Source organism: Euprymna scolopes, chromosome 16 (assembly GCF_053919585.1).
Source record: "Euprymna scolopes isolate OS-2025 chromosome 16, ASM5391958v1, whole genome shotgun sequence".
NCBI classification, from domain to species: domain Eukaryota; kingdom Metazoa; phylum Mollusca; class Cephalopoda; order Sepiida; family Sepiolidae; genus Euprymna; species Euprymna scolopes.
This window is the reverse complement of record NC_136497.1, coordinates 109,479,378-109,503,114: the sequence shown is the minus strand read 5'-3', so window position 1 is coordinate 109,503,114 and position 23,737 is coordinate 109,479,378. Positions and strand designations below refer to the sequence as shown.

General features: G+C 33.6%; 1 protein-coding gene across 7 annotated transcripts in view; it reads right to left on the bottom strand.

Moving 5' to 3' along the window:
• Nucleotides 1–23,737, bottom strand: part of LOC145296047 (regulating synaptic membrane exocytosis protein 2-like) — an 874,180-nt gene that overhangs the window by 419,917 nt on the left and 430,526 nt on the right. For all 7 annotated transcript variants that reach the window (XM_080142091.1, XM_080142092.1, XM_080142093.1 and 4 more), the window contains exon 5: nucleotides 2,624–3,504. In XM_080142091.1, coding sequence (XP_079998217.1) covers nucleotides 2,624–3,504 — 881 coding nt within the window. The remainder of the gene's footprint in view (nucleotides 1–2,623; nucleotides 3,505–23,737) is intronic.

Sequence of the window (23,737 nt, the reverse complement as noted above, 5' to 3'; positions counted from 1 at the left end):
GATGCAACACATGTATGCTAAATTGCTCTCCTTTTCTTCTATTTATCTAACAGATGGCAACACATGTATGCTAAATTCCTCTCCTTTTCTTCTATTGATCTAACAGATGGCAACACATGTATGCTTAATTGTTCTCCTTTTCTTCTATTTATCTAAAAGATGGCAACACATGTATGCTAAATTGTTCTCCTTTTCTCCTATTTATCTAAAAGATGGCAACACATGTATGCTTAATTGTTCTCCTTTTCTTCTATTGATCTAACAGATGGCAACACATGTATGCTTAATTGTTCTCCTTTTCTTCTATTTATCTAAAAGATGGCAACACATGTATGCTAAATTCCTCTCCTTTTCTTCTATTGATCTAACAGATGGCAACACATGTATGCTAAATTGTTCTCCTTTTCTTCTATTTATCTAACAGATGGCAACACATGTATGCTAAATTCCTCTCCTTTTCTTCTATTGATCTAACAGATGGCAACACATGTATGCTTAATTGTTCTCCTTTTCTTCTATTTATCTAAAAGGTGGCAACACATGTATGCTAAATTCCTCTCCTTTTCTTCTATTGATCTAACAGATGGCAACACATGTATGCTAAATTGTTCTCCTTTTCTTCTATTTATCTAAAAGGTGGCAACACATGTATGCTAAATTGTTCTCCTTTTCTTCTATTGATCTAACAGATGGCAACACATGTATGCTAAATTCCTCTCCTTTTCTTCTATTGATCTAACAGATGGCAACACATGTATGCTAAATTGTTCTCCTTTTCTTCTATTTATCTAAAAGGTGGCAACACATGTATGCTAAATTGTTCTCCTTTTCTTCTATTTATCTAAAAGGTGGCAACACATGTATGCTAAATTGTTCTCCTTTTCTTCTATTTATCTAAAAGGTGGCAACACATGTATGCTAAATTGTTCTCCTTTTCTTCTATTTATCTAACAGATGGCAACAAATGTAGGCTAAATTGTTCTCCTTTTCTTCTATTTATCTAAAAGGTGGCAACACATGTATGCTAAATTGTTCTCCTTCTCTTCTATTTATCTAAAAGGTGGCAACACATGTATGCTAAATTGTTCTCCTTTTCTTCTATTTATCTAACAGATTGCAACACATGTATGCAAAATTTCCTCTTTTTCTTCTATTTATCCAACAGGTGGCAACACATGTATGCTAAATTCCTCTCCTTTTCTTCTATTTATCTAACAGATGATTACACATTTATGCTAAATTGTTCTCCTTTTCTTCTATTTATCTTAAAGGTGGCAACACATGTATACTAAATTCCTCTCCTTTTCTTCTATTGATCTAACAGGTGGCAACACATGTATGCTAAATTCCTCTCCTTTTCTTCTATTTATCTAAAAGGTGGCAACACATGTATGCTAAATTCCTCTCCTTTTCTTCTATTTATCTAACAGGTGGCAACACATGTATGCTTAATTGTTCTCCTTTTCTTCTATTTATCTAAAAGGTGGCAACACATGTATGCTAAATTCCTCTCCTTTTCTTCTATTTATCTAACAAATGGCAACACATGTATGCTAAATTGTTCTCCTTTTCTTCTATTTATCTAACAGGTGGCAACACATGTATGCTAAATTCCTCTCCTTTTCTTCTATTTATCAAACAGTTGGCAACACATCTTAGGAAATTCCTCTCCTTTTCTTCTATTTATCTAACATGTGGCAACACATGTATGCTAAATTGCTCTCCTTTTCTTTTATTTATCTAACAGGTGGCAACACATGTATGCTTAATTGCTCTGCTTTTCTTTTTTCAGTTTCATAACTGAAGTGACAATAGTTTTTTTCCCCATTTTTGAGACATGCGATTAATCGGCTCCTAATCACCAAACCAGTTTTGTCAAGGTGCCTTTGAGACAACATGTGGTCAGTTGCATCTATACCAGTTGTATTCAATGTGCCTCTCAATATTTTGAAAATCCATCTTTCATATTTCTTCATATTCAGCCTTATTTCTACATATGCTTAGGCCTTAGCATGTGTTTATATGTTTGGTGTATTACTTATAAGCGCAGATTAATCTTGTTATATTTCATAAGATTTTAGATCATTTTTTGTTTATCTCTTTTGTGTATAAAGAAAAATGAAGAAACCGATCATCCTCATGTTCTTATAACTAAGACTAATTTATTAAATTCCTATAATTATATACAAATTATAGGAACATATTAAGATGTTTATTTTCACTTTTTGATTTTTAAACATTGTATTAATTCATAGAATAAATAGTCATTTCTAATGAATATTTGTTTAAATTTGGATTTCATTTAAAAATCATAAACAAGCTAAATTTGAATAATTATGATATTTCTTTTAATTGAAAAAATATTATCTGTTTGAAAAATGTTTCTGCGGGTTTTGCACAATAATGTCAATTTTATTTTGCACATTTTATTATTTTAATGTAAATAAAAATAAATATAACCAGTACAAATGAGGGTTCAGTTGCAAACATGAAAATGTATATAAACCATAAATGCAAATAAAATGAGGGAGGGGTGGGGGAGGGGAGACGAACATGCCACGTACATAGGGAATTGCATTTAATCAGTTCAACAATTTTATAATGAAAGAATTAAATGACAGACCTTTCTCGCTGACACTTTCACTTTCCATATCGGGCTCTTCACAGCTCGAACACTCTGGTGTTGATCTGATTTCATCGTCCGAACTACTGATGGACTGTTGTCGCTGCTTCTTTCCTTTCTTGTGTTTGTGGGGCTTTGGTGGGGGCGGCCTGACGCAGTCAGACGGATCAGAACTCAAAGAATCATTGCGTAACATGCTTTCAACTTTACGCCGGTTAGTCCTAGAGCTTTTATTCGCTGCTGAATTTGGATCTAAATGTTGTTTTCTATCAAAATATCTATCAGTTTCAATAATTTCAGATACTTCTCTACCAATATCATGATCAGTGTCCACAACCTGAATTGATGAATGATCTGTAATATATGGACTATATTTATCCGCTTTCGAACCACGTGTCCGTTCACGGTCCCGACTAGGAGACCGTCGATCTTTCATTTCAGTTATGTGATCACGATGTTCTCGCTGCACGTCCCTTTGGTTATCTCCACGATGGTCTCTATGGTCTCTACTAGGGTCCCTTTTGTTATCTCGAATTGAATCTGATGGATGTTCTCTTCCTGAATCTTTACTCACATCTCCGCGGTCTCTTTGATGACGTGCAGTATTTCGACGTCCATGATGACCAGCAGAGGAGTCAGTACTTTTCCACTGTTCGTCATCATAAGGTTCCTTTTGACGAGACTCTCGGGGAATCCGGCCGTCCACTAGGTTATTTGGAACAGAATCTTGATAATGATCAGATTCTGAACCGGTTCGTCCTCTTCGGCGTTCTACTTCCCGATGTCTGTCAGATCGTTCTTCATGCAATTCTGAGCTACGATCTGCTCGCTCAGTTCTGTCACCACGATGATTCCGAGATGAAAGGGACTCTCTTGAACCTCTGTTTAAAAAACAAATCAAATAAGATTACAGTAAAGATTTGAAACAAAAAGTTACATCCATCCAGTTATATCTCATCCATTTTACGACTCAATAAAATGTGATATCAGAGTTATTTAATTATTCTTTTCTATGGCCTCTTTCCATCTGTCAATAAGTGTTTTAATGCATAAATTTTTTAACTGATAAGAAAACTAATTCATTTCTACCGTTCTGTTGAAGTAATTCTGAAACCATTAACATTAAATCTGTTTGTGCAAGGTCCAGAGAATATTTTCCAAAGATATTTTCCTAGGAGATATTTGCATTTTGTGCAGTATGAGGTCTAGCATTATCATGATAAAACATGATACCTCACATAGTATGAAAAATCTAAGATCTACAAAAATATATCAGGGAAAATTATGCATCAACCAACATATTCTTCAGATTTCACATTAACAGACAACCAACTTTTTACAAGTTTGCAAAATCATTTGATTGGATAAAGACTTCAAAAGAAACTGAAAATGAGTTTGGGCCAGAAAAAGGCAATTAAATAAATCTGATAGTCTGCATATTTTTTATTTAGTCGTAAAAAAAACAGATAGAACTTTCATTACAACTTCATATGCATAAAAATAATACACAAAAAATTGCATTTTTATCTCATCAATTTAAACTGGAAAGATTAATTTCTGCTTATATATAGAACAAACTTTGTGTGTGTGTGTGTGTGTGTGTGTGTGTGTGTGTGTGTGTGTGTGTGTGTGTGTGTGTGTGTGTGTGTGCATACATGCACGTGTGTGTGTGTGTGCACGCATGAGTGTGAGAGGTTGTTCACCATGAACTCGGAAATGGCTGGACCAATTTTTTTTTAATTTCATGTAAATGTACTTTATGTGTTTGGCAGTGTTCTTAGATAGGTTTTGTATCGAAATGCCCCTGATAAGTATCAAAAATCATTAATCAAAAAAATCCAATTTAAGAAGGAACAGTCTGATTTTAACCAAATTTAACAGCCTAAAATCATTAATGCACTTGAAAAGTTTTATCACTGCACAAACAGAAGAACCGGGTATATAAAATCAACAGTAGGTTTCTTTATAAGACAGAAATGAATTCTTGTTTAGAGCACAATTGAAATATAACATCTAACTTTTGCATTTTAAACTTTAATTCAAGCCATTACTTAAAAATAATTTTATAAAATCAACAGTAGGTTCTCAACAGTGCAATGTAGATTATAATGTATTGTGGACTAAGTCACTCCATGGAAGCATGTGGCTTCCTCCTGGTGCACTGTGATGGGTCCCCAATTAAAGCAATCGATTTGATTGAAAAATTGTTCGATTTCACCGATTTCGATGACAATAAAAGTATTGGAAGTTCATTCACTAATTCTAATTCAATCCCGGACAACATCAAATCTCTCTGCTAGTTGTAATTTAAAGAATTTAATTCATGTTCAAAATATCCATTTTTCAGATAGTAGAACTTTTTTTACATAATTTTAACTTTAGTATATCTTCACAATTATTTTTTAATTGCTTATTTGAAAAAAAACAAAAAAACACTGCTTCATTTTTTTTAATTTCTTAAAAACATGAACATTATTATTGATTACAACATTTAAAATACATTTTTTTTTACTTTCTGTGGAGTATTTTACTATTTAGAAGATGTACTACAGCTACTTTTCCCCATCCCAAAAAAGCCCTAAAAATCTTTTTTCTTATACGGGTACTAATATTTATTTTTCAATTTTTGAGCAAGCATCAAAACCTTAATAATACTATGTATGCTTTTTTTCATCTTTTATTTCTGTTGACGATTAAATTTAATTTTATATTCTTGACCAATTACCTAGTTATTTGTTGTTGGCGTCCTTCTGTCTAGATAGATGATGAAGAATCACACCTGAAGGTAGTCATGAGTGATGGCAACTGTTGCTGTGACTGAGCGGACTGATGTGGAGGCGGCAGATTCTGTTGCACTTCCCACATGGATACCCTCTGTCATGCTCTCCGGTTCATGCTGTTCTTTTGCGCCTGCCTCTCTTCTCTTCCCACTGTTCATCTCTTCTCTCCTCGCTCAGTCGGACACATTTCTTGACTTTGACCCTCCAGGAGTCACGGCCTGCAGCATAGGGTTCAAGGTCAACAGATTTTAAGTCCCTTCTGCACACATCTTTCAATCTGAGGAGCGGTCTACCGGTTGGTCTGCTGTCGGCTGAGAGCTCGTCATACACAATGTCTTTGTGGATTCAGCCATCCTGTATGTGAACGACATGCCCTAGCCAGCACAGACGTCTCTGGGAGAGGAGGGTAAACATTCTTATAAGATTTGCTTTGGCAAGAATGTCTTTGTTTGGAACACGGTCCTGCCATGTAATGCCTAAGATCTTTCTTAGATTGCGCAGATGAAAGGTATTTAGTCTGCGCTCTTGATGCTTGTAGAGGGTGCATGTCTCACTGCATTAAAGTAATATGCTGAGGACAAAGGCTTGATATATCCTCATCTGTTTATGGTCAGCATGTTGTTACTCCGCGCTCTTTGTCAGGCGGGCCATAGCTGTTGCTGCTTTCCCAATGCGGGTGTTTAGCTCAGAGTCCAGTGAGAGGTTGCTGGAAATAATGGAGCCTAGATAAGTGAAGTTGTTCATCAACTCCAGTGTGTGATCACCAATGGATATGCAGGGGACCTTGTTGACATCTTGAGCCATGACATTTGTTTTCATGAGGCTTTTTGTCAGACCAAACTCATTGCAAGCATGGGCAAGGTGCTCAATAAGTTGTTGGAAGGCTTCCTCAGAATGGGCCACTAATGCTACATCATCTGCAAACAGCATTTCCCTGATGATGGCCATGCAGACTTTAGTTTTGGCCAGGTTGAAAAAGCTTTCATCCTCTCTTGTGCGAATATAGACACCAACTTCAGTTTCATGAAAAGCGTATAGTAGCAGAAGTGAGAAAAATATACCAAAAAGAGTTGCAGCAAGAACACAGCCCTGTTTCACACCACTGAGGATGGGAAAAGATTCTGAAAATGATCCATTGAATTTGACAGAGCCCTTCATATCTTCATGAAAAGAGGTTATCATTCTCAGGAGTTTGGTGGGGACATCCTATTTTTTGTAGTAGCATGAAGAGGCTGCTCCTGCTAACGAGGTCAAATGCATTTGTGAAATCAATAAAAGAGAGATATAGTGGTTTCTTCTGTTCTCGACACGTCTGTAGTTGTCGTAGGAGTAATACCATATTAACAGTTGACCTTTCTGCTCTAAAACCACATTGCACCTCTGGGTAAACTCTCTCTGCGAGTGACTGGAGTCTTTTCAATACAAGACCTTTCTGACAACGACAAGATGCCATGGTAATTATTACAATCACCACGATCACCTTTATTTTTGTAAAGCGTTATAATGTTGGTGTCATGCATTTCTTGCAGAACCGAACCGTCCTCCCAGCACTGGAGCAGGAAATTGATAGAAATGATCAAGGAGAACTGTATTTTTGATGATGGTTTCAGGTGGAATGCCATCTGGAGCTTTACCGCTAGCAAAGGTGTCAATGGCTTCAGTGAGTTTGTCAGAGGAGGGAGGATTATCCAGTTCATCCATGGCTGGCAGGGGTGGGATGCCTTCAATTGCTGTGTTAATGACGATATTCTCATGCTACTGATAGTGTTCAGCCCATCTCTCCCTTTGCTTTCTTCAGCTCGTGATGATGTTGCCTGATTCTGACTTAAGTGGTGCAGTCTTACCCAGGGTTGCGGAGTCTGAGTCGGAGTCGGAGGTTTTAGCTGGAGTTGGAGTCGGATTTCTAAAAGTACTAGGAGTCGGAGTCGAAGTCAGAATTTTTTATCCGACTCCTTAAGTCCAAAAAAAAAAATCTTTTTCAAGTGGTTTTCCTGTTTGGTTTTACCAGTTGCACAATTTAGCAGTTTTTATAATGTCTTGTTATTATTTTTTGAGATATATCATATTTTGTACTGTCCTGGAATGGTTCTACTTCATCAAAATATTTCGATTTATCGGATCACTGCAAATCTTGTTTGGACAGCTTTTTTCACTTTGGTTGTGACGTCACACATGATTAATGAAAATTCTGTCTTTGAGTGAGATCACTGTGGATAACAATCAGATTGTAATCTGAAAGTTATCCAGTTACTGAATGGAATTTGGCAATTTGATTAGTCCAGGATCGATCCGGAATTACAATCTTATCAAAAAAAAAAAAATGGGCATAAATCAATTTGTGCTGCCACCATGTGACAACATTGTATATGATTAACTAATCTAAACAAAAATAGCTGATTATAGCTGAAACAGTGTATCCCAGTGATTTTTCTTTTCCTTCATTTTCGGTAGTTTATCACATTTTTCGTTAATAGAAATATGCTAGATTATGATAAAGCTACTTCAGAATATGAAAATCATACATTTATCAAATTTAGTGGTTTGAAATAACGAAATTGAAAACAGGGGTTACTAATGAATATAATAAACCTACAAGTGAACCAATGAAAAATAGAAATCAGAGTAAAGAAATTTACGAAGCATCTTAATCTAATTAAAAACTCATTATGTTATAAATTAGACCTAAGTGTATCAGATATTTATGCATTAACCTATATACCTATTTCATTGGTTCACTTGTAGGTTTAGTAAAAAAAAAAAAAAAAAATATCTTGGCCAAATCTTGTACATTGTGTAATGTGACTTTAGTAAAGACAAATAGTGATATACTAGCTAGGGTAGGTCAATATTGGAATAGTAACAGGGCTAGGGTGGAGAGTTGCAAATTATCAGAAAAAAGTGACCACATAATATATTTTTCCCTTTAATATTGTCAATATTTGAGGAAATGACTTTAAATTGTGAAATAATTTATGATACTGCTAAGATAATGGTATTATCGAACAATGTCAGCCTGTAAAATTAGACAAGGTATGACTGCCAGCAGATACATATTTTCATAGAATAGACGGACTTTGGTATTTTGGCCTTTTGCAACTCAGAATGCCAAATATCAAAGCCAAATAGATCCTAGCTAAAATCTGTCTCCATAAAATAGGTCCCAAAGATAAGGTAAAAAGGTTAGGAAAAATACTAGTCTAGCTAGAGTAATAGCGTAATGATGGCATAAACATATATAAGATAATTAGTACTTGTTTTATACTCTATATAACTTGAAAATTAAAGTAAGGTAGATAGCCATGCACTCAAGTAGTGATTCGGACCGAGGCGAAAGGGATATTATGAAACAGATGCCAATTTAGCGGTTTTCTGCTAGATCTGGAAATTTCGTTTGCAATCTAGCAAGGAAAATTTTGATCTAGTGGCTAGCGGATTTTTTCTAGAAAATCTGGAGATATTTGGCATCCACACACCCACAATTTTAAATGACAAAATAAAAAAAAAAGCGCTTGAAAACACTTTAAAACATAAACTAATTCATGTAGGTAGAAAAGTAGCATTTATTGCCTTTGGTAACAATAAGTTATTGACTATTTGTTTTATTTTTCACCATTTTTTTTTCGCCTAACCATTCTTAAAACTCGCTATAAAATCGCTTTTACCAAGTACATTGAGGGGGGGGGGGCGTTCAGACTCTGTAATTTAAAATACAATCCAAGGATCCCCTTTAATTTAAAAGTTTTTATTCACTTGGTTAAAGTCTAAAAAAGTTAACAGTTGAAAATTGTAAAAAGCAAAAATAACACCAAAAATAACACCAAAAAAACAAAACAAAAAAAACTCATACCAAACACAGTAGCATTTAATTATCTACCAATCTGTATACTTTTAACATGCTAAAACAATCGCTTAACGGGCTTAATTTCTCAAAGGTTGTAAACAAATGACTTATTCTACCACTAACATTAAGTTCGAGTTGCACTCCCGAATGTAAAGTTAGTGATAATCATAGATTTTTTAATACAATTTTTCAAGAATGAAGTCCCCAATGGTTAAACGACAAGCAATCAGCTAATTGTTGTAAAGACAACTAAAAGAAATGAAAAAAAAAAAAAATTAAACACAGTTTCAGCACGTATAAAAGATACTTGAATTTTATTGTATTTGGTATCAGGTATTTGTTAATTTTTGTTTTTGTTTATAATTTTTCGACTGTTAATTATTCTACACTTTAACAAGTGACTGTTGTTCTTACTTACTTGTCCCCCACCACCTACCCAAAGCCAACATTGATAATTTTACTTATTTTTATTAATTTTTTCAACGTTTATTATTCCATTTAATTGTCAGCGTGAACCACCTTTTTTAAAATGCAGCATATGTTAACACTACAGCAAAGTTTATTGTGTTTATTTTTTAGCAAACATTAACAACAGAAAGTTTTCAACCTGGGAAAAAAAAAAATTTCCTACGATGGCAAAGTTCGGTTTTTAATGTAGTGAAAATCCTGGAATATATGTCGACCCAATGAATAGTAGTTAGCTAACACTCAGAAAGATAAAGCGAAATCGGCACTTTGTGATCTTGCTGTGAGGATTTTGGGCTGAAGATCCAGACAATATTTCAACCACAGACTCAGAGGGATTTTGAAAAGCTTTTGGATCAAGAAGATCATAAAGCAAGGTCAAAGCGGCGTAAGCTACAGGAAACAGCTAAAATGCTATCTTCAGTGTTTCAAGTTTCAAGCTAGACTTTAATGCTGCATTACAGCAAGTAGAACAACTAGATAGAAAGTCTAAGTTAAATGTTCATGAAGCTATAAAGCAGTACCCTGCGATAGTGAAAGAATCTGCAATGTTGGCAGCAGCACTTCCAACACAAGTGAGTGTTGAACGTTTGTTTTCAGCGCTAAGGCTAATTCAGGACAGATCAAAGGGCTGCAATGAAAGAGAAACTCACTGAAGCCATCTTGTTTTTGAGAGTAAATTATTAAATTCTTATTTGCAACTTTCAATTCTATAATTATAAATAAAGTCTATTTTTTATGTTTACAAATAAGACATTTTTATAAATTGATTTTTTTCCCCTAATATTGTGATAGAAGATTTATGAGAATGGACAAATGCAATAACAGATGAGTTTTTCGGGAATGGAGAGGGTACAAAGGAAAAAGAAAATATATATAGCTTGAAGTGCAAAAGTGCAACTCTGCTATGACAGATTTGAATATGCTGATAGGCTAGTAAATGATCATGAGCATATAATTAATATATGAAAGTATAAATTTATGCGTAAACTTTAAGTATTTACTTCAAAAGTGCCCAATACATAGGTAGAGCTAGTTAGTAAGTTATAAAATATATATGGCGATTAAGCCATATATATTTTATAATTTACTATATATATATATATATATATATATATATATATATATATATATATATATATATATATGCATATGTATATATATATATATATGTATATGTATATATATGTATATGTACATATATTATATGTGTATATGTATATGTGTATATATATATGTATATGTGTATATATATGTATGTATATATATATGTATATGTATGTATATATATGTATGTATGTATATGTATATATATATATATATATATATATGTCTATGATATTTCAATAATAAGCAATCCATGCTACTGTAGCCCTTTATGGCTTTTTCCTGTTTTACCTTTGATCCTCATTCCATAAAGGCAATATTATCTTTTAAAATATTATTTTCTGTATAATGTCTTTATCCCCCTCTTCTGATGAGAAGCGTTTGGCTTCGAAATGCCATGGCCTAAAGAGGTTTCCCTATCCCTAAATATTGTATTCTATTTTGAACTGATAGCATAATAAAATTTAAGTGTAAACTTTTTATCCCTTTGTTATCTAAACTTATTCTATAAAGCTGGTTGAGTTTATATGTGAGTATATTTATCATACAAGTGAATGTTAAACGTCGAAAATGATATACATGAAAAGTAATTATAAAATGCTGAATAGGTCTGGGAGGCTGGTATATGGATCTGCAAAATAGATTTTCACATAGGGTCAAGGAGTCGGAGTCGGGAGTCGGAATTGAAGATATTAAAGGAGTCGGAGTCGGCATCCTAGTAATTCTAGGTGTCGGAGTCGGACTTTTACCATCCGACTCCGCAACCCTGGTCTTACCTATAATTGAGCCAAAGGCCACCATTCAGTCCCGCGTACATCCCACGAACGTTTCGCAGTCAGCATAAAGTTGGATGCTGCTACATATGTTAGGCCAGTATTTGTTGGCACAGCATCTGGCAGTCTTCTGGGCGTCACTTTTGTCCTTCCTGAGTGCAGCAAGTGTCTTCTCAGAAGGGACTCTTTTATACTCAAGCAGCACAATGCGTTTACCTGAGATAACTGGCTCTAGTTCAGTGATCCCCGCTTCAAACCAGTCTAGATTCTTCTTCTCCTGCTTACCAAGGATGTCCATAGCAGAGTTGTAGATGACCTCACGAATGTGTTCCCATCTCTATTCTGCTGTATTGGTTGGACAGTCTTTTAAGGCTTCCTAGAATGAGTCTACAAAGCGCGCGCATGCGTTGGGAAAGGAGGTGAAGGCTATATTTATGCGGGGGTGGCCCTTTTTGTTTGGTGTTGTGGATTTTCTTAGGCTTGATACAGACTGCAGTAGCGTTTGGTCAGTATCACAGTTTGCACTATGGTAGCTGCGAGTATTCCGAACACAATTCTGCAAGTTTCTTCTGGTAAGTTGGTGCCAATGGCGGGACTGGGGGTACTGCCAGGACCCTCTATGATATGAATGTTTGTGTTGCATAAGTCATTGAAGGTACACAGCTCGAGGAGTCTCTGTCCATTTTCGTTCATCTTGCTGATGCCAAAATGATCAATGCAACGAGCCCAGGAGTCACGGTTGGCTCCAATATGGGTATTTAAATCACCGAGGAGGTATAGTTTATCTGATGCAGGAATTGTCTTTATGGTGCTCTCTAGCTCCTCATAGAACTCGTCCTTTACCTCAGCACTAGAGTTGAGAGCGTAGATACTCCGGATATTCACTGAACCATAAAAAATTTCTCACATTTAATTATAGACCTTGACAGTTCAATCCAAATTTATTTATTTTCTATTCTTTTTTAATGTGCCCTGCAGAATTCGGACTATGCAATTTTTCAACAATATGTTTTATTTATGAATTTGTTAGATAAATGTTACATAACGTCCATCCTCTACATATTAAAAATCGGTTTCTAAATGACAACGTTATTATTTCAGTACAGCACGTATTCACCATAATTACTTCTGTTTCCTTTGTCCAAAATGTTCATGTATTTAATAAAAGAAAACAAATGGAATTAATGAGATTCTTGAAAAACATCAAATTCCATCCCATTATATTTAAACATCAACCTTTTAAAATATTTAGTCTTGCTTAAAAGCAAATGAAAATTTTATTTTTATTCTTTCCAATAAATCATTGTAAGTTTTTCTGCCTTACACTTTTGGAGTTATACTGAATATTCTTTTAGAACATTAAACAATTCTAAACAGAATAAAAGGGAGAAAAGTGCTTTTACAGAATTTGAACCTAACTAGATCGAATTTTTTCAAACTAAACTTAAACTTAACTTAGAATTAGTTTACAGTTAGGGTTAAAAATAACATTCCGGTTCCAATTCTGTAGAAGTAGCCCTTTTTGTTTATAATTTTTAAATGTGTACATGTGGTACAAATAAAAAAATAATTTCAATTAAATTGAAATAATAAAATAACAGCTCATTATTCTTTCTCTCCTTTATATGTTTTTAAAAACTACGCCAACTGAAGACGCCTCTACATTTTTCGATAAATCGATAACCACTATAGGTTTTTAGCTATGCTGAACACGAATATCACAGGGAAAATTAGCGCAGACAAATAGTTTTTGAGATATAAATACCTGTATTATTCATCGTAAATTCTAGTAGTTTGAACTGGCTGCCATCTTTGTTGTTTCAATGAAATGGGATAGTGAGCATCCGATGTGCGTAGTTAAGTCTACGAGATGCAAACGTTTATTCAAGATCATTTCTTTTGGAATAAACACCCCCCACCTCCCCATGTTAAGAATGGCTTTCGGAATAAACAAACACACACCCAACTCCCCATGTTAAGAACGACTTTCGGAATAAACACCCCTCACCTCCCCATGTTAAGAATGGCTTTCGGAATAAACATCTATTACCTCCCCATGTTAAGAACGGCTTTTGGAATTGCGTTGAGTTAATTACACAGATCATCTGCTCACTGCAGCATGCATGCTCAACATACCATTTCATTGAAAAAACAAAGATGGCGGCCAAATAAAAACTACTAGAAATTATATACCAAAATACAGTTACTTATATCTCGAAAACTTTTTGTCTGGGCTAATTTTCCTAGTGATATTTGTTTTCAGCATAACCGAAAACCTATAAAAGTCTGAAGTCGTCATTTTTTAAGAAATTGTTGTGGCGTCTTCAGTTGGCGTAACTATGTTTTAGTGTTCCGTATGATTGTTCGTTACAAATAAGAAAGTTTGAAATAAAATATGTTACGATTTATTTGACAGAATATCAGTTAATACTATGTTAGGCAGCGATTCCAATGATTAAAACCGAATTATAGTTAAAAATTCCAGATTTTAACATGTAAATTGACTTTTTATTCAGTAGTTTAAAGACTTCCAATTTCATTTAAAATTTCGAAGTCACAAAGTAATTGAATTTTTTAAACTATTTACAGAATATGAAAATGGCTGACTTATTTACAAAGACATCGACTTGCATTATAATTCAAAATGAATGTTTCTATTTAGGGCACAATTGAACCATGATACTTGACTTTTGCATTTTAAACTTTACTTCAAGCCATTATAAAATAATAATTAGATGAAAGAAAAAATATTTAAAAAACACAATAAAATAAAAAGAAAAAAGAAAATTTATAGAAAAGAAGAAAACAAGATGACCCTTGGCAGACTGACACTAATAAAAACTATGTCACTCCCTCCCCCTAATATATACATTCCTTGTTCTGATCGTTAGTGAATTGAAAAAGCTATGCAAAGAAAAGAAAAGAAAGATTTGTCTTTTTTATGGAAATCGTTTGAGACAAGGCATGAGACATCTGATGAAAACTGCTATCACAAAAACAGGAGATGCCTATTGATGTTAGTAGTCTTGAAAAGTCAGTAGGTAGATGGAAAATAATAAGCAAGAAGAGAGTTCCCTAACCTTGCCGTCTTTAGAAAGAACCTTCTGGAATGAGGTATTAAAACAGCAAATTGACGGAGTCAATACATAGCAATGAGTCAAACGAGCTAGAACAAAGGAAGCAGGAAATAGATCAGACAATTCTGAAGAAGATACTATAATGGGATTTATAGAAAAGGCTGACTGAAAATATCAATCATACACACACACATACACGCACACACACATACACACACATACACACACATCTTCTCGTTTTTTTTTTCTGTAATGTCTGAATTATTAACATGGGAAAAATCAAGATCATTTTATTTTGGAGATAAATTTAATGTTTTTCTAAATATAGCAAATAAATATTACATGCAAACATGTAATATTTATTTGCTCTAATATTTAGGAAAACATTAAATTTATTTTTAGGTTTAATTATTGCTGTATTACTCAACAATTTGATTTTTTTTAATTTCTGTTTACAGTTTGAGAGAATTTAGAACTTTGTGTGAATTGTTGGCTAACTATATATATTGTACAAATAGTCCTAAGAAGAACTAAAACATTACTGGCTCGACTGGATGTTTACCTTTGTTGAAAAGTTAAAAGATGAGGGAACACTTTTCATCATCAAACAAAATGAAGTAGAAAACCTTTGCAATGTGGAGAAATACAATAGTAATGAGCCCAACAAAGATTAATGAATAAATTAAATGATATTTTCAAAGAATGCATTCACAGAATATAGGGATTCTTAATAAACTGGGAAGAGAGAGAGAGAAATATTTGAAATAGGACTAAGAGAAGATCTGCACCATACAAGCAGAAATGCATATATTCTTGTTCTTGTTCTTCTTATAATTCTGATTTCATTTATCAACGTCTCCTTTAAAAGAGATGGGATTCATTTCCAGAGGATTTCCCGGCTCCAAACCAGAATCTTAAAAAATTAAGGGTTTTCCTAAGGATGTTGGTGGTACCTACAATAGCAGAGGTGTGAAAGCCGCCTAAAACATCGGGGATCCATAGTTTTTTCAGTTGTCCTTCCAGACGACTTGATACTACTCCTAGCGTACCAACTATGACCAGGATTATTTGTGTTTTAACACTATGTATACACCTTAGCTCCAAGGCCATCGGAGCATAATTGCTCCACTTCTCATTCTCCTTCTCATTCCTGTTCCAGGGTACTGAGAAGTCTACAATTTTCCAGTTTTTTGACACCTTGTCAATGACGACCAAATCCGGACGATTATGTTGCAATTGCTTGGTTGCTATGACACTTTTGTTCCACCATACCTCTACATTGCCATCCTCACTTGTTCTCACTTCATCAAGCACCTCCTCAAACCCCTTTCCAGCATACTTCACCCCAACCTTCTTACAGACCTCCCAATATATCCGGAGTCCAATGCGGTCATGTCTTTTGCAGTACTCTCTTTGGGCCAAACTGCTGCAAGGTGCACAATTGACTCTGAGGTCTTACCACAAATCCGGCATTTTCCCACTTTCTTGGGAGTGGATGGGGCAGGTAGTTTCTTAAAGGTCTTTCAAGGTTACATTAAAATTTATTATCTATAACTACTTTATGTTTATTTGTTAGATGACTGGACAGAATAAGGCACCTTTTCTTTATAAGCACCAACAATTTTATTGCTCTGCTTGGGGGTGGGGTCGTTTTATTAAGAGATTTCCTCAAAACAAAATCCATCCTCATAATGATTAGTGATCCAATGGCTAGTGAGTTTACTTTAAAAAATTGGTGATGCTAAGATTCCAACAACCAAATATAGCAAGATTTTTATTATTACAAGTATGGAATCTACAGAACTTAGTAACAAAGTTTACCCAGATATAGTTGAAACTATGTGCATCCTCAATGAGCATTTCTAGCTCCTAAAAATGGCATGATACATGTCATCAATCAATAACTGCTTAACGAAATTCCAGGTGAGAAACAAACTTTTAATTCTAATCTCGATGATGACCATACTGTACAATACTGTACAATACTGTACAACCCGGAATCTTGATGCTCCATGACAATGAAACAAAAATGCATGCAACCTCATGTGATAGAAGTGACATTCATTCTCATAATATGCATTATTCTGCAATTCAATTTAAAAACCTTCATTTTCCAATTAAATTGTTTTTCCAAGACAATAAACAAGTCCCAGGGACATTCTTTGGCAGTGACTGGTCTCAGTTTAGCTTAACTTTGCTTTAGTCATAAAGTTTTATATAGGATGTTCACGGGTAGCCCCCCCCCAATGTCGACATATATTATCACCAGAAAGTACATCAAATATTGTGTATCCAAGAGCTTTATCAAATAACACAATTCTGCATTCCATAAACACATAAATTCATTTAACGTATGTCATATATTTATATGCACTCCAGACCCATTATTCCAGAATACATTTTCAAAAAACAATTTCTACGACTATATTATCAGACTATCAATAGATTTATATTTATCTAAACACTTTTTATTAATAATAATTGTAAGGCAGTTTAAGGATAGCTTTCTCTCAGAAATACATACATCTGTTTGCGCTATATATGTTTTCATTTGTTTTCAGGTATTTCAGCAAAACAATTCTGTTGATAACTGTCATTAATTTTTCAAAAGTTACATGATCTGATTAATAAATACCTAAGAAACCACAGGTACTTAGTAATTCAAAAAGAATATTTAATAACATTTTTCCCACTTAACATTCATTTTTATCTCCTTGGGCAACACCAAGAAACGGATCCTGCTAGTATATATATATATATATATATATATATATATATATATATATATATATAGTACAGAAGTTCAGAAAAACATTGGTACCGTCGGTTTCAAGCCCAACATAAAGGGGACCAGTTAATGGTAAAACGTAAATGATGTTAGGCTCTCGTGTGCATGTATGTGCATAAGCAAATTCTGCAACAAATGCTTACAAGAGAACAAGGCACAATCATTACCAGTGTTTCTATTTACTTGCCTTCCCATGAGAAACAGAGTTAGAAACAAAGTCGGTTTTTAATGTGTGGAAAATCTAGCTCCCCAAAAAGGGGCACTCTGGATGGGAACAAAAATAAAAATTGTTTCAGTCATGAAGGATTTCTCCTTCACTGATCAAGGACAGAAAGGTGAAGGGTAGTATCAGAACAGATACTACACTTTGTTCCTAGCCAAAAGTTGTTGTGTTGTTATAATCTTATGTGACACATAAATATTACACTCTTATTTTTAAATTTTTCTTCATAATCGAAATTTCTATTGAGGTTCTCTTCAACTTATCTCATATGAGATGAGTTGAGGTTATCTCATATATAAGATATATATATATATATATGTAAGTAGATTTTTGGTACAGCAAAATGGAAGGAGAAATTTCAGAGGAAACATAATTTAATTAAATACCAAAAAAAACACAAGAAATGGGCAGGTGAAATTATTAAAATATCCTTAAGGCCTTATCGTCTGACCCTCTAAGAGGAAACGTCAGAATGATAAATTAAAAACTAAGAAACGAATGAGGGAAGAAGGGAATTTTTGGTTTCAGTTGGAAGAACAGTGAAAAAAAAAAAAAAAAAAAAAAAAATCTCACTGTTCAGGTGGTTTTAAATCAATGAATATCTCCAACTGATGTTTCAGAATCTTTTGTCTACACAGGCTAGGTCGAGAGTTGTTAATAACTAACGCCTCAATAATATTGAGATGATAGTTCGACCTCGCACTGTATAAAACAGAAAACCACCCATCGGAATATTGCTCAGAACACCTATTTATACTCAACAGGTGATTCCCAATAGCGGACTCATGAGCTTGGGAGTGCCCGGATGTTCTCGAAACCTGGTGTAGTCGAATATCCCGAGGGATATGTTGGGATATTCTCATTTCTAATCTTTGGGATGTTTTGCCAACGTAGTCAGCTCCACACTGACAAACAAATTTATAAACAACAGAATTCTTTTGAATGGTTGGCAAAACATCTTTACGAAAAGAAGAGAAAAAGGTTCGAGTTGTGTAAACTACTCTAAGCATAGTAGCTGGAAAACAACGTTGAGTAGCAGAAGAAATCCTTTTAACAATATGAAGGCCAGCAGGACCTAACCATGGTAATTTTAAATAAATGGGACAACGTGATGGACCGATATGTTTAACACTATTAAATGTAGTAATTTTACGTTCAATAGTAGATTTTATTATATTAATGGGATATCCATTACTAAGAAAAATATTAGTGATTTCCCCAAGTTCCGTATCGAGACGGTTTGGTGAACAAATCATAAGTGCACGATGCGTAAGAGCGCTAATGAGGTTTATTTTTCTAGACTGAGGGGCAAAAGAAAACCAATTAAGATAGAGCCCTGTAAATGTAGGTTTTCTATATACGGAGGTCTCAAACGTAGTACCAACTTTAGAAACACGAACGTCGAGGAATGGGAGAGAGCCACAGTCCTCAACCTCCATAGTAAATTGTAACGATGGATGCAGGTTGCAAAGAAGACGAAGAAACTGTTCAGCTTCACTCCGTGAGGGAAAGCATGCAAAAGTATCATCGACGTAGCGTGTGTAGAATGCTGGCTTAGTAATTTTGGAAAATAATTCGTTTTCAAAAAATCCAACGAAAATGTTGGCTAGCGAAGGACCAAGAGGGCTACCCATAGATATCCCGTCAATTTGCCGGTACATAATGTTGTTGAAACTAAAGGAGACTGATTTAGTAGCAAGTTCCATCAGTTCAACGAAAATTCGTTCAGGAAATTGTGGAGATTTTATATATATATATATATAAGATAAGTTGAAGAGAACCCAAGTAGAACTTTCGATTATGAGAAATATATATTATATTCCTCATAATCGAAATGTCTACTGAGTTCCTTATCAACTTATCTCATATATATATATATATATATATATATATATATATATATATATATACATGCTCTTTGTGTAAACAAATTGAGCTTAGGTATTTGGACAATGCCAAACATTGTTAATTCACTGTTCGCATAGCAGCAGTCGAATAGCGAAACGGTTAGAAGTTCCGACTGTCATTTGTGCGGTCAGGTTTTGCTCCTGGCTTGAGGTAGTTGCTTGTCTAGCCACACTGATGAGCTGTGAAACAGCGAAACACTACTGTATGTGGATGGCTATATATATATATATATATATATATATATATATATATATATATATACACATACATATATATGTATATATACATACATATATATTTATATATATATATAAAATAAAAAACAATTAAATTTACCAAAATGATCTAAGATGGTAAAACTAAAGTATATTATAAATATTAAAAAATTAATATTTATAAAGTAATCTCAACCAGATGTAAAAGCTCGATAAAACCAAATAGGAGATAGAGTTTATAATAAGAGCAAACAGTTAATAAAGCATGTTAAAAAACACTTTGAAAAAGAGTTAAAAACATATTTAATCTGAAAAGGAAACACTTGATAAGTGGATAGTCCTTAATTCACGGAGTTTCAAAGTAATACTTTCCTTCTCATCAGAGGGTAGGAATTAGCAAAATGCGGGATCGGATTTTGCATACAAAAGTATTTGATGAAACTGGAAGTAAGTCAAAGATCTTACTTGATAACAAAAAGTGAAGCAGAGGGTATACGGTGAAGAAAAAGGTGATTATATGTAAATGGATAGTCTGGTGAAAGGTAAATAACTAAATATATAACTCCAAGAAAGTTAACTGAATTTCCATTTGCACAAATAAAATCCAAGGAAATCACGTAATTGGAAGATGGTCCAAAATAATCCAAAAGGCCGAAATCCATGGAATAATTCACAAATATGTACAAGGAAAAGGGGAAAAATTCCAATAATATTAATAAAAGAAAAATAAGATATATTTTTCATACGGCTGCTGAGACATAATGTAAATAAGAAATAGTGTTTTTTAACATGTTTTATTAACTGCTTGCTCTTCTGAACGGCTGTGTGTGTGTCTGGTCACTAATAAGCTCCTATATGGTTGACTGTTATAGAAAACTGATCACATATAATGATAGAAGATGTATTGAGACACAGGAATGGGTATGTTTGATCTGGCATAATGACGATTCATTAAAATTGTGGGGTCTGCATACGTGCCTGGTCCACAAAGTATGGAAATAAAAAATTTAAAAGTTAAAAATAAAACGTTTACAAGTGTTTTTGATATAGATGTACATAATAATACTTTGATCAGTATATTTTAACTTAAATAGGGATGGTATAATAAAATTGTGGGGTCTGCGTTCGTGCCTGGCCTCCATAGAATGGAAATGGGCACAAACTTTAATAAAGACTTTTCATATCTATCTGCGTAAGTATACTTTGATAATTATGTTTCAGTTTGAAGAAATATGGTATAATAAAATTATCGGGTGTTTGTTCGCGCCTGACCGCCATAGAATGGAATTATGGCACAAAGTTTAACAAGGACTTTTAATATAGATGCACAGAATATTGTGATAAGTGTTTCACTGTTTCAGTGTGAACAGGTATGGTATAATAAATTATGGGGTCTATCTATTTTATTTTTACTTTTATCATATTTTGCTTTGGTTTTTATACCCCCAAATTTGAAGCTATCTCTGTACAACCCTTCCTTTTCATAATCTATCATACTTTCATAAATCAGAGTCCATTTTCTGTAGGCTGTTTTGGAACCCAATCAACGACATTTACTTTTGCTAGTATATATATATATATATATAATATATATATATATATATATATATATATATATATATATATATATAAGTGACCGTGTCTGTGTGTGTGTGTGTGTGCACATTTCCCTAAGCAATAACTCTGTCAATTGTTAGTCTACAGACTCGAAATTTGATATACAGGGTACTAAGATTTGGGAAAATCTATGTGATCGGTTTTCGGCTAGAAATTTGGCTGTTAAGGGGTCAAGGTTCAACGATTTGACCTTTGAGAACTCTACCAAACTCCTTCGACAATTTTGGGTCTAAACAATTTAAATTTTAGATATAGGTTCCTTGGACATGGATCTAACTTAATAACTTGATTCGAGCCCAAAACAATAAATTTTAAGGGGTCATAATAGGGGTCAAAGTTTAAAAAAATTGACCTCTGCGGCCTCTTCCAAATTACTCAGACAATTTCTGGTCTAAATATTTGAAATTTTACATAAAGGGTATTCAGAGATAGGGCAAGCTTTTTCATCAGTTTGGGTCGAAAATTTTTAGTTACCAATATATAAATGTATGTATGTATGTCTGTTTGCATGTCTACCTTAAACTTTCAATAGAGGCGACGGATTTTACCAAGATCAGTATCGTTTTAAAGTTCGACCTTTCATACGATAAATATCGAAAAATTGGCTAAAAACATTAATATCTTCCCCTTCAACTAGGCACTTTTCTACAGGATGGGTTCTCTTTTTTCGCCAATATTTTTTAAAGTTATCCTCTCCTTTAGATTGTCTAGCCTTAATTTTAAAAAATGTCGCTTCCAGTTTGGCGGTGGTTGTAACAGAATAAACGTTAGGTTTTACCCTGTTCTTTTCCTCCTTTGCGGTACGGGTTCGAGCCTGCCTTCCTACTACCACTTTTTTTTTTTTTGCTAACCATACACATCCAAACACCCGGGCTGAAATGCTAGTATATCTATAAAAGTGAACATGTCTGTCTGTGTGTATATATAGAACTCTTTATTTTCGCTACAATATTATTTAGATTGCTATCGATTTACTCCTGAAGAGATGATAGCCGAAAGAGCTTTCGAGAAACTTCCGCTTAGTATTTTATTTAATATATATATATATATATATATATATATATATATATATATATATATATATATATATATATTAGTGATGGGACGATTCCAAAATTTTTCCCGATTCTGATACAATTACTGATTCCTTTCAAAATTTCCAATTCCGATCCGATTCTGATTCTTTTAAAGTTTATACATATTTAATTAGAGATTTGTTTTGTTTTGTTTTTGTTTTGTTTCTTTCGTAAATTTTCAAATTATTACATAAACCCCTGGTTAATGTCCGCGTATATTTTTCTCAAATGTTTGCTCTGTAATTGATTAAAAATTATAAGACAACAAAACATTTATTTTGATTTTAAAACAAAGCTATATTGTATCAGTTCGTATTTACTGTATAACATGCTACTTACAAAAATAGTAAAATAGTTGAAAGTATTCGAATATTGGTAGGCAAAATAAGAAAACGATGTAAGAACAACATATTTAACAACCCCACCTCTAATTGTTACGAACGAATTTCTAAATAATAATGTTAATATTAAAAAATACATTTTTAATGTGAGATTGCGTGAGCTTTCTGTGCCTTCTCTCTATGAATGAACTAAAATTTTATTTTAATCATAAAAATTTGGTAGGTTATTAAATTGATTTACTTTGCTATAAAAAATAGGATCAAGTAAAGAATAGATACCCCGTAGCAGACGACGCCGCCTGGCGGTGCCAGGCGCACAATTCAACTAACACCGGTGATTCGACCTTGACATTGGCACAAGCACATGGCGTCGGTTGTTTGTAAACACGTCAAATAGCAAACATGCTCGAATATTCGCCAGCAATTTTTTTTTTTTAAATATATTTACAAACTTTTGAAGATAAACCTTAGAATAATAATTATGTTTTGCGGATTTTTGTGCTAAAGATTGATTTTTATGTAAAGTGTTTTATAATTCTTTTTTTTCTGTGTGTTTTTTAATACAATTCAGTATTTATTTAATTATTCTTTCTTTAAAACATTAACTTTACCGACAATTAATATATTTTTTAAATAATATTTTTAAATATTGAATTTTGATTTAATCTCATGATACCATCACGTGATCAATTTATTAAATGACAAAAAAATCCAAAAGTCGAAGCCAAAATTTTACGAGGTATTAAAAGAAATTAATATTTGGACCATTTTGTTTTAAATACTGTAACAAATGGATAAAGCCATTTTCAAAGATGTTGTGTGTCCGTTGATTTCTAGAGACCATCTATCCATAAGCCAAAAAAAATGCCATGATGCAACTGAATATTTCGAAACCGACGGCCA